We start from the raw sequence: 15,918 nt of genomic DNA on the forward strand, positions 1-15,918 counted from the left end.
ATTCGAATTGAAAATGGCGACGTACACACTCATTAATGTTTTCAATTGAGATCAAATATATTCAAATATATTAGCACCACTTATTTGACAGTGATTTTAAATAAATCGCATTTTAATTTGGATTATCCCAAGGAATCGGTGTTTTTATAACATGTTAAGTTAGATGAACCAAATGTTGTGTGACAGAATTAAATTTTGATTTTCGAATTATTCATAATTAGTGAATAAATTCATTTTACGATTACATGTAGGCATAAACATATACATGGGCTGTAAACTGTAAAAATGTAACGAAACATTAAGCATTAACGTTAAGCGAATAAAGCTAAGTTATTTGCCTTTAGAATTCATGAATGGGTGAAAAATGAATAACAATGAGGAGTTAGTGTATCAAACTAACACATTATGTTTAAATTCCATGTTAAGATAAATTAAAAGTGTACGTATTTAAAGATTTCAGTTTTATTTATTTTCATTTAATAGTCGAATTTTGGTGTTTGATTGTGACGATTAATGTCTTTTTGTACAGTATGTCATGACAAAGTAGACCTTGTGTACCTTCTGGATGCCTCAGGATCTGTCGAGCTTCCGAACTTCAACAAAGAAAAAGCCTTCATCTCCCAGTCTCTTTCGCGGTTTGTCATTGGACCTGATGACACACAAGTTAGCGTTGTGATGTACTCAAACCAACCAGAAAATGCATTTAATCTAAACAAATTCACGGACTCAGCATCTATTGTAAATGCAATTAATCGCATTCCTTATCCGGCGGGAGGAACTTACACCAGCGCAGCCCTGAAATATGCTGGAACTAATAGTTTCACCCCTGCTTCTGGAGATAGACCAGATGCTAAAAACGTACTCGTAGTTATAACCGACGGAAAATCAGCTGATCCAGCAAAGACGCAAGCGGAAGCGCAAGCACTTAAACAACAAGGTGCCATAATTATCGCTATAGGAATTGGTAATGGTATAGATAAAAATGAATTAAATGGAATCGCATCCGGACCCGGATTCGTTCTTAATGTTGATGACTTTGACGCTCTTCCTAAAGTATATGGAACGATCCATGAGTTTTCGTGCATCATTGGTATGTATTACATTGTCGCATTTTAAATGTGTTGTTAAGTAGTAAACTTTGACGATAGAACATTGATACAATGTTTTATCAATAGCAATGTTATCATATTATAGCCAATAATTGGTGGATAAAATCTTAAATATTCAACGGTATACGTGTCAAAATTACAAAGCAATACTTTTTTCTGAACAAAATACAAGCAAAACAAAATAATTTTCTGGAAATTCAGTTTGCCTTTGCGAAACTAGACATGAAAATTAGTACATCCTTCATTGAATCAAAATTGTGTTATTGTGACAACCAGGAAATCCCTAAATCGTATTTGTGTATTGGTCGCATTTAATACACGCAACAAAACGTTCAAAGGATTGCTGTCGTTACGAAATTTGACGGTTTCATTAATGCATGTCTCTACTTTTTTTCTGTTGTTATTCTCACCATTTTTAAACGCGTCATCATACCTTTCCTACTATCTGTTTATGCTTTTTTTGTTTTGTTTTGTTTTATTTTGTTTTTGTTTTTTGTTTTTTGTTTTGTTTTGTTTTGTTTTTTGTTTTGTTTTGTTTTTGTTTTTGTTTTTTTTTTTGGGGGGGGGGGAGGGGGGTGTACACTGACACCAACACTTAAGCATCTCATTGATAAACGATGAACTCGGTGACAGGACGGGAAATTAACGGATTTTCATTTTATTCGTTTCGAGCCACCTTTGGGAAAAATAGATTAGCATATCATCATCTATCCTAAGACTATTTATATGCATAAGCTGTTAGATAAGTTGTAAATTGAACAACAACAATAATAAAAATAATAAATACTTTAACAAATAAACTTTGTATTGTTCTTCGTTGACCTGTGTATACTTTGTATATGCATATTACCAACCTTTTTATTTCCTGTACCGAAAGCACCATATTTCACTGTGTTAATTTGTGCAGAAATAAAACGTTTCATAAATAATATTTTTTCGAGCATTTATGTTATATATTTGTTAGCATTTAATGAAAACATGTGTTCCTTACAGAACAAACAACACCTGAACCACTTACAACAACACCAGAACCACTTAAAACAACACCAGAACCACTTAAAACAACACCAGAACCACTTAAAACAACACCAGAACCAGGTAAAACAAGACCTGGTAAGTCGGTGGACGCTTAAAAGGGGGCAGTTTCAGTATATACTAATAATTTATTTATTTGTATTAACTGCTAATAGAACAAAACCAAACATTCCTTCAATCGTTAGCCTGTTTATAACTTCAATTCTTCAACTTTAACGAGTACTAATTCCTTCCTTGCATCATCAAGTAAGTAGTAAATGTTTGGAATAATGTTCGAATTTAAATGTGATTGCATACAGTCCGCGGTTCCATCAGCTTGCCAGATTTACAGCTTCTCCATCGATATTCAATTCTTTGTCGCTCAATCACTTATGATTCATTATCTATCAATGTGGGTTCATCGTTTATTCACTCAACGCCCATCACTCTAATCGTACCGCTTAATACACCTCGGATTGCAATCCTCAATAATCCATAAACCCATTTGTAAGATTTGCATCGGTACATATCAGGCCATATTGCATGTAATTTGAAAACATTTTAAGGTGTTATCTGTACAATTCTTTACATTCTGAAATGAAAAACGGTAATAAAAAGAACTTTCAGGTGCAAGATTGTTTCACAAAGTCACAGATTTAAATTATTTCTATATACTCTAAAAATTCAAAACGAATGTTAAATTTAATTTCTAAAATATCTTAAACTATGGTGTAATATATAGAATAATTGCAATAAAAAATATTTAAAGCTACGCTTGACACCTTGACGTGTATCTTAATCCTCAACTCGAACTTAATTTCCCCGATCCAGGATCTGAAGTAAATCTTCATTCATTGAGATTGCATTCTCTTATTTTCTGGACAGATATGTTAGTGAATACAGTGTAAACATTATACAATTCAGTGTATTTGTCTTCAAATTGGCACAATTACGTTTTGTTGATGACTGTCACAGAGTACATTTAATCCTTACTGCCTATCAGAAAATTAATATTAATGTTGTATAGTTTCTACGTCCAAATTCTTAAAAAAAGACAGATTTATGCAAAACGTTTCAGTGTGAACACTATTAATTTCAACAATAGACTGTAATTATCGTATAAAATAAAAATTTAAGATATAAATTCTCAATATTGATATCATTTGGATGCTGTGACACATACAATTTGTATATTTCAGTCATAGAATTTTGTAAAATGAAACGTTTTTCGCAAATTTTGGGTGATAACACTTTTAATTTCAAATATCCATAATAGTCTAAGAATATAAGGTGAATGACTTTTATTTTGGTCAAAACTCATATCAATAACATATTTCTCTAGAATATATGATTGCGAATATATTTGGTTGAAATAATTAATTCATGTTTAAAATGTCAAATGTAAGATTACGAGGATTACTGTGACACATATAGTTGAATCAAATTTTCTTAAAGTATGAGTTACCTATATGGTTTAAAATTATACTGTATCAAATATAGATATTGTCAATATTGATATAATGAGGTTGCCTGTGACAAATATATTTTATTCCAAACTTGTAAAAATATTATATTTTTTCAAAGGTATAAATGTGAAAATTTAATTTTTAAGATGGTCTTTAATCATTGTTCGTAATGTTAAAAATGTAAATATATGCGAGTGACTGTGACGAATTTTTCCGCCATTAAATATCTGAAACAACATTTGTTTGCAAAAGTGCAGTAAATTTCAAATTGCATTAAGGTTTGTAGTGTATAATGTGTAAGAATTGCAAATAATGTGGGTTATTGCAGGACATTTTAGTCAAAGTTATTTTAACAATGAATATTTTTTGGAAATGTTTTGTTGGAAATACTCAACACTATGGTCTGACACTTTCCTTCGTTCAATCATAAACATTATTGAATTAAATTGCAAGGGATGTTAGGTTGCTAAAACTTTTTTTATAGTTTTATTGCAAAAAAAATAATTATAAAAATTATAAAGATATATATTAAATTAGTTTCTACAAATGTTTCGAAATGAATTATAATGACTCGCGTTAAGATAGAATCGTTTTGGATGTTTCGATTTTACTGGCTTACTTTCTTGTAATTTCTGCTAGATTCTTGTTTCCATTTATCACTCCTTAGCGAGCATTTAAAGGAGCGCTTCTATCATGCATTAATCGTGCGTTTAAACGAACGCAAAACGATATGTAAACGTACAATAAACGATGCACGAATGATTTAATGGAAAACATGAACATTTTAACTAGTGTAACAATAATATTGTCATAATTTAGATAAAAAGACAGTTTTTTTTATGTATTTTCGATTAAGTAATACTTAAGTCAGGGATCAATATTTATAGACTGGCTGTTTTCTATAATACGATGTGAAAAAAACTTACAATTTAGACAAAACGTCAGGATATATTTATGTGTAGAGAGTTTTTGTAGTATGGATTCAATTCTAGTCCTTTTAATTTTAATCTATTTAAAATACACTGGCCCTTTTCACAAAAAAATCGTAAGAGTAAAATCAGTGGTAAGTTATGACGTAACAATACTTTTATTTACTATGACGTCATAACTTACGACTAATTGTACACGATTTTTTTGGTGACCACAGATCCTGTAAAAGGGTTAAGATTATACAGTGTACTGAAAACCCATCGATCAAATATAACAATTTTGTATACATATATTCCATACTTTATTTTCTTCGCTGTTTACAGGTCGTTATTTTTGTGTAAAAAGAACAAATACTTCTAGTTCTTATATCAACGGAATCAAGATACGAACACCTGCAGAACACATTTTAGTTACAATCTTCATACATTTTATCTCAAATGTCCAACAACCAAATGCAAAATCTGAGCCTGGTAATATGTATGTTTTCTGCCTGTTTTTGAAGTAAATATTAAGTGATATATGAGTATTATGACATGCTTGTACAATGTCACCTTCTGTCTGAAATCCATTTAACTTACCTATCGGAGTGGCGTTTCGTAGGAATATAGAATCAAAAAAGAGATATAAACATGGCTAGATATTTGCATTTATGCAATAGTTGTACGAAGAGTGTTGAAAATGAAATCCAATTTTCTTATTCGTTTTCAGAGCGTAAAAGATTGCCGGATTATACTTATTGATAAATTTTTATTTTTTTTTAAATATTGTTTTACGACTGTTACAAAAATTATGTCATTTATAAAATCATCCATGAATATTGAATTGTTATGTTTTGAATTGTCTAAGTAAAGAACATCATATTGCAGTCATCGCTATTATGAATCATTTAAAACTATTTCAATTTTATCAAGGTCCAGTTCCAGAAAAACCATCTACGACCGAGTCATCAACACTTGAAATGACAACAATCGACATAACAGTTGATTTAACTACAGGAAGACCTTACACCGACAAGGTTACATCAAACCCTTCAACTAATGGTAAATTGATTTCCTATCCTTTAAGAGGTAGACTTAGAATATGGACATAACTCTTAAAATCTGTGATATGTTTGTATTATATTCAATTTCACCAAAGCCTATCAAGCTTTCATTTGAAACAGAATGAATTTGTTTGGTGTAAATTCTGAATACAAACGTTCCAATGTCTTGCAAGAGTTTAGTCTCTTACCTTGGTCTATCTCATTACTACATCTACAAAGAATGGTCAGTGCTTATTTGGTGTTGATGTTCATATCCTCGAGAGGTTTGTACCGATGTTCTCGTTATCCAGCGTATTATAATCAAGATTTTTTTTAATGAATCGTTCTTATTTTGAGAAAAAAATTTAAATAGTTGAGTTTAACAACATTAGGTATAAGGTAATTAGTTTTGAATTTTTAAATTATATGTTGTCACTTCTACTTAGTACTTAGAATTGAAAAAAAAACTACTTTTACAATTGTTCATAGCATTTGTTGGTCACTAAAAGTGGATGTGATCGCGTACAATGTCCGTACCTAAAATTTCAAACGTAAACAAAGGACTCGCGTCAAATTTACCAGGATAAAACAAAAAAGAAAGTTCTATTACAAGAAAAATTTACCAAACAAATATAAAATTACGAATTATGAAGTTTATCAGGGTGATCCATCTATTATATTGTGTAACGTTTATATGACATTTATTCATGCAAACATATATACAAGATACGTTGTCAATTCGAGTCATATACATATATATATATATATAAGTTTCATTTGCATTTGCATATTTGCATTTGTGTTATCATTGATTAATCGCAACTGTTTGATTCTATTAATATACTTGGCCGAAGGAACGTACATTTGTTTCAATTATTCGAAACATTAACATAAATGTTGAATATTTACATTATTTGATTTGAAAAAAAGAACGTGCAGGAGTATGAGGTAACATGTACAACTAATAAAAGTTGACGAGTGGTATTTGTTTTTGGTTTTATACCCTCTTTTATCCACTATTTGATAACATTTTTTTCCTAAATGGTTAGGACGAACACCAGTTTCAGTATCAGAGAATGCATTAAGTAAAGAACCAGTAACAGGAGGAGTTACTGATGAACCAGTAACAACAGGCGCCGTCACAAACGGTAAATGTGTTATTTTTTCTCTGTTGTAGGTCGGTGTTTATCATATTTTTTTTTCATCGCAATGTCATTGAATTGAGTATGGTCATGTGCTATGGTCTGTACAAATTATACATTAATTGATTTTTCAGGTTTCAAATAAAATCAAACCATACTGCATAGTTTAGTATATTTTAAAGTGTTCATTCATGCAAAATGATTAAAAAAAAACATATTGAGGTAATACAATATAGGGTTTACTTTTATTCATTATATAACCCCCATTATGCAAACAGTATGACAGCTGTGTATTCTGATTATGGCAGATTTATAAAAAGAAAACCATATCATCGCGTAAGGGCTTGATTTTTAAACTTGTGTAACTTACATATAGTAACAAGGCCTTTTTTCTAACCTTAATTTCTTATTTATAGTTTGCCGTGATAAAGTAGACCTTGTGTACCTTTTGGATGCCTCAGGTTCTGTTGAGCTTCCAAACTTCAATAAAGAAAAAACTTTCATCTCCCAGTCACTATCACGTTTTGTGATTGGACCTGATGATGCACAAGTTAGCGTTGTAATGTACTCCAACCAACCAGAAAATGAATTCAACCTGAACGAATACAACGACACAGCATCTATTGTAAACGCAATCAATCGTATTCCTTATCCGGCGGGAGGAACTTACACAAGTGCAGCTCTTAATTATGCTGGATCTACAAGTTTTATCCCCGCCGCTGGAGACAGACCAGATGCTAGAAACGTACTCGTTGTTATAACGGACGGAAAGTCAACTGACCCAGTAAAAACCCTAGCAGCTGCAACAGCACTGAAACAACAAGGTGTCATAATTATCGCTATAGGAATCGGTAGTGGTGTAGATAAGAACGAATTAAATGGACTAGCATCCGGATCCCGATTTGTCCTCCATGTTGATGACTTCAACGCTCTTTCAAAAGTATATGGAACAATTCACGAGTTTGCATGCATTATTGGTAATTATTTCCGATATGTTTTTCTTATTCTAAGGTAAGTTTTTCAGAATTTCGGTATAACATACATAATGTTTTTAAATGTAGTAAAATTAATTTATCCCTTCACTTACTTTTACTTGTACCAACAATTCTTATTTAACTCCTGTCGAATTCAAAATATCTTCCGACAAATGTTTTAATCGGAACACTATTTAAAGTACATTTCAAAATATTTATCAACGCTTTTGTTCACAGAACAAACGACTCCTACACTACTACCAACAACAGCAGGTAAGTCGTGATTTAATTTTAATGACAGTTAAAAGGCATTTAAAATAGATAATATAAATACAATTTTTGTACACAAAATGGACAAAGAGGAAATAAAAAGAAAAGATGAAAGAAAAAGCAAATAATACTTGAAATTTATATTGTAGTGTTACAACTGCTTGAACCTAGACTTTATCTATTTCGTTACTTACAAAGCATATGGAACAATGGATCAATAAATCGTTTTAGTGGAAGGGTGACATTAAGGGGGGGGGGTATAACAAATTCAGAAACTTCCAATTGATTATGAAAAAAAAGGTGTTAGAAAACCATTCGAACATTTAAAAAAATGCTTGTTAGGTCTCAACGTACTGTACCTTGCTACAGTCCTTTCTGATTTGAAAAAAATCATACGACCATGTTCTTCTCTCCAATCTTACAAACTTAGAGCGATATTTCGCGCAAATTGAAAATTTCATATCTAATTTATATATATTTGTTAAACAAGATAATGCAACATCCGAATGACTATATTTCCTGTAATTATAAATTAAATAGCACTCCATCTAATAATCATTAAAAGTCTATGATCGATGTTGTATGAAAAGTGTTGAAATACAAATCTATCATTTCCTGTCATTATACAATACAGGCGAAAGCACACATATGTTTGTTTCTTTTTGTTTTTCCCTTTCGGTTTATTGTTGTTGTTTTTGTTTATTTGCTGTTGTCTTGTGTTTGATTGATTGTTTGACTTTTGTTTTGTCAGTTTTGTTAAGTTGTGCTTAAGTTGTTCTTTTTATTATTGTTAATTTTGCTTTTGTTTTTTTTAGTTAGCATTAATCGTCTCCGATATTTCAGTTTACTTCTTTGTGTCAAATAACACGATCTAACATAAATATTTTTTTAAATTTAATTGTAATCAGTATATCGTAACTATACTTAAAGTGAAAGGGAAAATAAACGATGCAACTTTAGCAATAACAGAAACCAATTCGTTCAAAGGCAAAAAGTTTGTAGTTTAAACAAGTTGAACTCAAAGTGTAAATATGACTGTGTTGCATTTAATCTATCATACTAGAATCTACCCCAGTTTCAGTAACAGAAAATCGAACAACAGTTGAACCAACAGCAGGAAGTGCTCCCACCGAACAAGTCACAACAAGAGCTGTTACAAATGATAGATATATTTTCTTTTCTGACTTACTCAGATAATACACTTCTATAAAGGCTAAGACACACATTATACTTCTGCAAATCATTCGTTATTATGGATTTTCTTTTATTCTGTTTCGCATGTTTACCATTGTTTGCTTTCAAAAATGGTAGATATACTTTATTTTACGACTTACCCCGGTATGGCAATTCTACAAAGACTTAGACACACATTATACTTCTGCAAATTATTCTTTATTATGAACTTCTTTCATTCCTTTTTGCATGTTTACTATTGTTGGTACTTTGGCAATGTCCTTGGGTTTATTTTCACCCTACATTGATATTGGATTTTAGTGTCTTTTTGTAAGCTTGAGTTAATCATTTACGATTCACACCAGTTCCAGTATTAAAAAATGCATCGACTAGAGGACCAGTTACAGGAGGAACGTCTGTCGAGCCAGTCACATCAGATGCTGTCACAAATGGTAAATAGTTGCATCTATACTTTTCTTGATTGATTGATTGTTCCTTAGTCGGGTTTTATTTGCACTCACTTTCTTAATTTCATTTCATCGTCATTGTGTCTTTATAATTATTGTATGTGGTCGACACTTAAATTAATTAGCATCGTTAGAATAAAACAAAAGAATTCAATAAAACTCGATCGTTAAATTCGATGGTAAAGGAAAACTATTGACCAAACTTTACGACAAACGTGATGACTTGTCATTCAGAATTGTCAACTTTCCTTTCATCTGTGGCAACATTCCTTCGGCTCCTGCGTATGGAGTGTTCATATCACAACTCATACGTTGTACCAGAGCTTGCCGAAACTACGCAGACGTTTTGTATCGCGCTAGAACTCTAACAAATAGGCTTCAGGAAAGGGTTATGTTGCTACAAGATTGAACTCATCACTACAGTTTTATGGTCGTCATCATGAACTCGTGGATCGTTATGGTGTATCCATCAGCACCATGAAAACTGATTTATTCAACGGCTCATAGTTTCCCCTTCCTCGTTTGTCTACCCCGGATTTGACTTTTTATGAGCAACTCTGCGGGTGTTTCTAGAAAAGCAGAGGACGCTTACCCTACTGGTGCACTTGGTCCATGCTCCCAGTTTTTAGTGGGATCCGAGTTGCTCATTTACTGTTGTTACTTTGTATGTATGATTTTAGTTACTTTATGTTCTTTGTTGTGTATGTCTGTTTTCCATGTCTGGTCTTTGTCCCTGGATTACATTCTTTTGATTACCGCTATTACCTTGGTTCTCTTGATTACTCTTTTAGTATATTATTCCATCTAAATCACTCGTTCGTGTAAATAAAAACAACATCAAACATTATTCTTAAATTAAAAAAATATTTCGTAAAAACAATAAGAATAACATTTTGATATTTAACAGAGTAATAGCGTGTTTAATTCACGTATTATAATTCTTTGTTAATAAGCTGCTTAAAACCTTAACGTCTCTCTCTACAGCATGCCGTGATAAAGTAGACCTTGTGTATCTTCTTGATGCATCGGGCTCTGTCGAGCTTCCAAACTTCAATAAAGAAAAAAACTTCATCTCCCAGTCACTATCACGTTTTGTAATTGGACCTGATGATGCCCAAATTAGCGTTGTAATGTATTCCAACCAACCAGAAAATGAATTCAACCTGAACGAATACAATGACACAGCATCTATTGTAAATGCAATCAATCGTATTCCTTATCCGGCGGGAGGAACTTACACAAGTGCAGCTCTTAATTATGTTGGATCTACAAGTTTTATCCCCGCCGCTGGAGACAGACCAGATGCTAGAAACGTACTTGTTGTTATAACGGACGGAAAATCAACTGACCCAGTAAAAACCCTAACAGCTGCAGCAGCACTTAAACAACAAGGTGTCATAATTATTGCCATTGGAATCGGTAGTGGTGTAGATAAGAACGAATTAAATGGAATCGCATCCGGATCCCGATTTGTCCTCAATGTTGATGACTTCAACGCTCTTTCTAAAGTATATGGAACAATTCACGATCTTGCATGCAATATTGGTATGTATTATAATTAAACTCTTTTTAAATTTGAAAGCAGTAGAAGAGAGAGGTTTGATACTGAGTATAGAGATAAACAATAGATTGAAAAAGATTGTAAAATAAAATACGGGTTGATTAAGGTTTGACAAAATGAGTTATTGTTTATCTCCGCTTTATAATTTTACTGAAGCAATTTTCCAATATAACTTGTAAAATAATTAATCCAGTAATAATTATTTTAATATATTTAATATGTAAAAAATTTACTTGTACGAATTTACTTGTATATTTACAGGTTCGGCAATGGTTTTATGTTTACATTTGTTTGTTTGTTTGTTGTTTGTTTTTATTTTTTGTTTTGTTCTGTTCTGTTTTGTTTTGTTTTGTTTTGTTTTGTTTTTTGTTTTGTTTTGTTTTGTTTTTTGTTTTGTTTTGTTTTGTTTTTGTCTCGTTCTTTTTTTTTGGTTTGGTAGTTTGGGTTTTTTATATATTTTTCTTATCTTCCGCAATTAACTTGTTTGTTTGTTTTGCTTAGAGAAATTTATGGAAGCTATAATGCCGCCTTTTAAAAATTATCATAAAATTGCAAAAAATACATAATATGTAAACACATAATACACTTCGGGGAAGCTAATAGCTAATATCAACTTCCACGTAATAATTCATTTTCTTTCTCTAGTGGTACAATCACTTTATCAAATTTGAGTTGAAGAGGCTACATTCTCCATATGGTTTGTTAGAATAAGTAAATTATAATACATTGAAGTAAACAATTAAAAACAAACATCATGGAAATCCTGCCTTTTGTCACGTTCGTTGCAAAATATAGAGAAAAAGGAAGAATATTTTTTGTTGTTGAATTGTCCACTTTGTGTGAAAAGATATCATCCATGGAATGATAGTTATAGACATATATCAGAACAGCACCCATTGTTCTTCCAGATTTAAATTGATAAGTTTCTAGCCAAAGTGTCACTTGCTTTTGTTCAACCCATTTGTTTAATTATATGAAAATCATAAGATAATCAACGTATAACTATCTCAATATAGTCATATTTTCATATGAATTCCCTATTAATCTATAATTGTTTGTAAAACAATGTTCTTATCTGTGATTATCGTATTCTAATGATGTGTTATTCGAAGCATATGTTAATCATATTATGCTCGCTTTTATATTTTAATAACATCAAGCTCGCATGTATGATAATCTTTACTAGCAAATCATATGATGACAAAAACCCACCAACATGACAATTTAATTCCACCCAAAGATGATGCCATCTATGTTTATAAAATTATTTGTTCACTGCATACTGCATCACTGGATTTGTTCAGAATTTTTTCCAATACATTTTGTTTTAGAAAAAGGAGATTTTAAACAATTTAAATGTTCATTTTCGGTGCATTTCAATGAAATTATATCGCAGTTTATCTGAATGGTATGGAAAATCGTTTCCTATTTATTTGAATCTGATGGTGCAACTAGTCATATTATACTTTTATATTAAGCGAAAATGAATGGTACTGATATGTATTGAAAATCTACGAACACAAATTAATTTTTAAAGGCTATTAAGACAATATTACTTTTTAAAATATTTATATCGAATGCAGAAATACTTGCCTGGTTGGAGACAACGTAGGAACCATTAAAATATTTAGTAAGACATGGTTTCGTAAGGCCATGCTACTATAATATCTTGATATTATACTTCCCCGATGAGAAAAATCTCATAATAGAATAAGATGTACACCATACTGTCCATTAGAACATTTGACAGTTGATATAAGCTTTTAAAGACGTACAAACATTAGTTTTTTAATGTATTGTAAAATTGTGTTATTTGTAGTTGCTGCAGTTACTAATGCCCAGAATGTAACACCTGATGTAAACAAGGGTACGTTTACAATAAAATTAAATATTTAGATTTGTAGATATCTAGTTGAATGGTTATATTTGAACTGAAACATACTTCATTTGTTTAATTAGGAGACACAAATTTTCAATGTTCGTTGAACTAACTACTCTTTTCATACCTCATTGTCCTCTTCACCATACTCCCTTTGTCCCATTCGCTATACCCAATTGTCCTCTTCACCATACCCCATTGTCCCATTCACCATTGTCATATTCGCCATTGCCCCATTTATCATACTCCGTTGTCCCATTCACAATTCTCCCATTCTCTATACCACATTGCCCCATTGACCATACTCCATTGACCCATTCAAAAACCCTCTTGTCCAATTTACCATATCCCTTCTTTCTAGCATATCCTATTGTACTTCACCTTTTCCCGTTGCCCCTTCATCATACCCCACTGCCCCATTCTCTACGTCTCATTCTCCATTTATATCCTTTATCACTGATTACAACATCACGGATTATTCATAGTTGGTAATCAATTGATATTGGTGTAAAACAATATTTAATGTTCGTCTACCATTATTGTATGACTTATTAGTACCGCGTCTTCATCTCCTAGGCCCCATATCCATTCGCTTATTACCCAAATACAATTAAGTTGAAAGTTTACCCCTTATCTACAATATCTAATTTACCGTTTTTATATATGCCAAGTATATCTTTCGGCGATTTTGCTTTGTTTTGATTGTTGGTTTGTTCGGTTAAGAATATTTTTATTCGAAGTTGCGTTAACAATAGAGATTATTTGTATTGCAGGCATCACCGCTTCCTCGGGTATGTTGCTTAAACATAAACTTTCATAATACTTTATAACTGCCAGACGAGCATTTTTTGTTACTCTTTTGATGCATCAAATCTTTAAATCTAACATGCATCTGATGTTTCTTCGCGTTTAATGATTATTTGTCACATATGTGTCTGTATTATTTTCATCAGCAGGTTTTAGATTTACTTTCGATACCATAATTACGCATTTATTTCATAAACTTTGTCACATTGTGGCTTGAAATGATACATTATAAGCTGCCGCTATTACAAGTGTAATACATGACTTAACAGCACGCGCCAAATGAACATACTTATGTGAATGCAAAACAATGCATGTAAATTACATTAAACACATGTGGTTTGTCTTGTTCATACTGGCACAATTATCAATGAAAATGTGTAATATACATTAATAGACAAATAATGATCCATTCGGGACTCAATGAAATATTAAACACAAGGAGAAGAAAATGTAATTAGATCATATATTTATCCGGCATTTTGTTTTTCTTTTTTTCCTATATTTCTTCATATATATATTTCTAGACAGATTATGGAAAAAAATGCATATCGCATACTGTAAGCGTGCTAATTTTCGCGGTGTACTAGTTGCCGCTATTTTCGCGGTGGAGAGAAAACCACGAAAAATTGTACACGCCAAATTGATTTTTAACACTATAAACGCATATTAAAATCCGCGTAAACTGATACCCGAAGATATGCTCACTTGACATAATCCGCCAAAATTAGCAACCGCGAATATTAAATGTGTACATTTATTAATAATATATGTGTTTATAGCAACAGGTTTATATGATATGAATGGATCTTCTCTTAACAGTATATCATTGATAAGAACTGCAAAACAAATGGTATTGTTTAATATTAAGCAAAGGTTACTTCTTTAATACAATTTTATTTATGACAGAATGCAAAGACCTCGTGAACTGCCGGCTGTATCTGCGTGAGAAAATTTGCCCTAAGGAGAGTGTGTACAGACCATGGGCTGAAGTTAGATGTAAAGTTTATTGTGAATTTTGTAATCGTAAGTAATCAAAGTGATTAATCATAGCTGTGATATCTTTTCAAGAGTTTTTCAGACTGTAATATTTATCTGTCACAATGAATACCGCATGTTCATCACAAGATCTCAACAAAATTTTAATACAATTTAGTTAATCTTTTTAACTCTATGTAAACAATTGTTATATGTCAAATCGGCTGATTTCCAATAAACAAGTAATGTTCCAAGTTTTTTTTTTTCAAAAGCTTATTTCACACCATAAATCGTAAGGCAAATATAAAAAGCGTTTGAAAAAAAAAAGATATTGTCAAATCTTTTACCAAGCTCAAACCGCTCCTGACGTTCAAATTTTACTCTAGACGCTGCAGTCAGCCCTCCCAGACAGAATCTTTAAACGACGTTAAACGATTGTCAAACGACGTATTATTTGAATTACGCGGGAGAATTTCGAAACGTCTGTCTGCAGCTGTCAGTAAGAGAGAAAACGTACGTCTGCCGCTGCATGGAGCTTGGTCTTTTATATCTTTACAGCCCATACCTCTCCTAAGCCTTGTGTAGATAGAATTAATAACTGTAACGAGTATGGAGACGATCTCTGCACTAATCCAGTGTACAGACTATTTAGGGAAGACAATTGCTCCGCTTACTGTTCGTTATGTAACTCTAGTAAGTCTATTGAGATAGAATGTTTTATTTTTGCTACTATTTATAGGGTCTGTAAGTCTCGTCACGTGACTCCGTGATTTTATGAGAATGGGTCCTCGTCTACGATTCAAATGTATGGAGAATCCTCATTAACATATCAATGGGTTCAATATTAAAAGCCATTTTTTTTTGTATGTATACATGCCGATAAAAATGACAAATATCTAGTTCTACATAATACAAATGTTAAGAAAAGCATAAAATAGACGATTTTGCATTGTGATGCAGCGTTTAAATTTCTCAGAAGTAAACAATAAAATGCAGGTCTTCGGATTTTAATACTTTCAACATCAGAAATTCATGAATGGAAACTGAAACCAGACCGAGACTTACAAATCCTATTTTCCGTTTGTATGACCTAAGAACTACTTCCCTTAAAAAAAACAGAGAACATTCAA

At 31.8% G+C, this 15,918-nt stretch overlaps 2 protein-coding genes across 2 annotated transcripts in view; both read left to right on the forward strand.

Moving 5' to 3' along the window:
• The window catches only part of LOC148607299 (uncharacterized), a 44,113-nt gene that overhangs the window by 27,641 nt on the left and 554 nt on the right, over positions 1–15,918 (forward strand). The window contains exon 11 of the mRNA XM_088544504.1: positions 15,347–15,481. Within this exon, the coding sequence (XP_088400630.1) occupies positions 15,347–15,481 (135 nt within the window). The remainder of the gene's footprint in view (positions 1–15,346; positions 15,482–15,918) is intronic.
• LOC148607300 (collagen alpha-4(VI) chain-like) lies at positions 514–14,929 on the forward strand. The gene is made up of 12 exons (XM_088546046.1): positions 514–1,090; positions 2,103–2,222; positions 5,431–5,559; positions 6,590–6,688; positions 7,099–7,659; positions 7,894–7,929; positions 8,990–9,097; positions 9,441–9,551; positions 10,551–11,111; positions 12,947–12,994; positions 13,780–13,797; positions 14,720–14,929. The coding sequence occupies exons 1-12, from the start codon at positions 514–516 to the stop codon at positions 14,842–14,844; spliced, it is 2,493 nt and encodes an 830-aa protein (XP_088402172.1). The 3' UTR covers positions 14,845–14,929.

Source organism: Perna viridis, chromosome 9 (genome assembly GCF_037379345.1).
Source record: "Perna viridis isolate PV_CMFRI_1.1 ecotype Kerala chromosome 9, ASM3737934v1, whole genome shotgun sequence".
NCBI classification, from domain to species: Eukaryota; Metazoa; Mollusca; class Bivalvia; order Mytilida; family Mytilidae; genus Perna; species Perna viridis.

Coding starts and splice junctions, on each gene's coding strand:
- LOC148607300 (XM_088546046.1), top strand. CDS start 514: ATGTCTTTTTGTACAGTATGTCATGACAAAGTAGACCTTGTGTACCTT. Junction 1,091..2,102: donor TGAGTTTTCGTGCATCATTG/GTATGTATTACA, acceptor TGTTCCTTACAG/AACAAACAACACCTGAACCA. Junction 7,660..7,893: donor CGAGTTTGCATGCATTATTG/GTAATTATTTCC, acceptor TTTTGTTCACAG/AACAAACGACTCCTACACTA.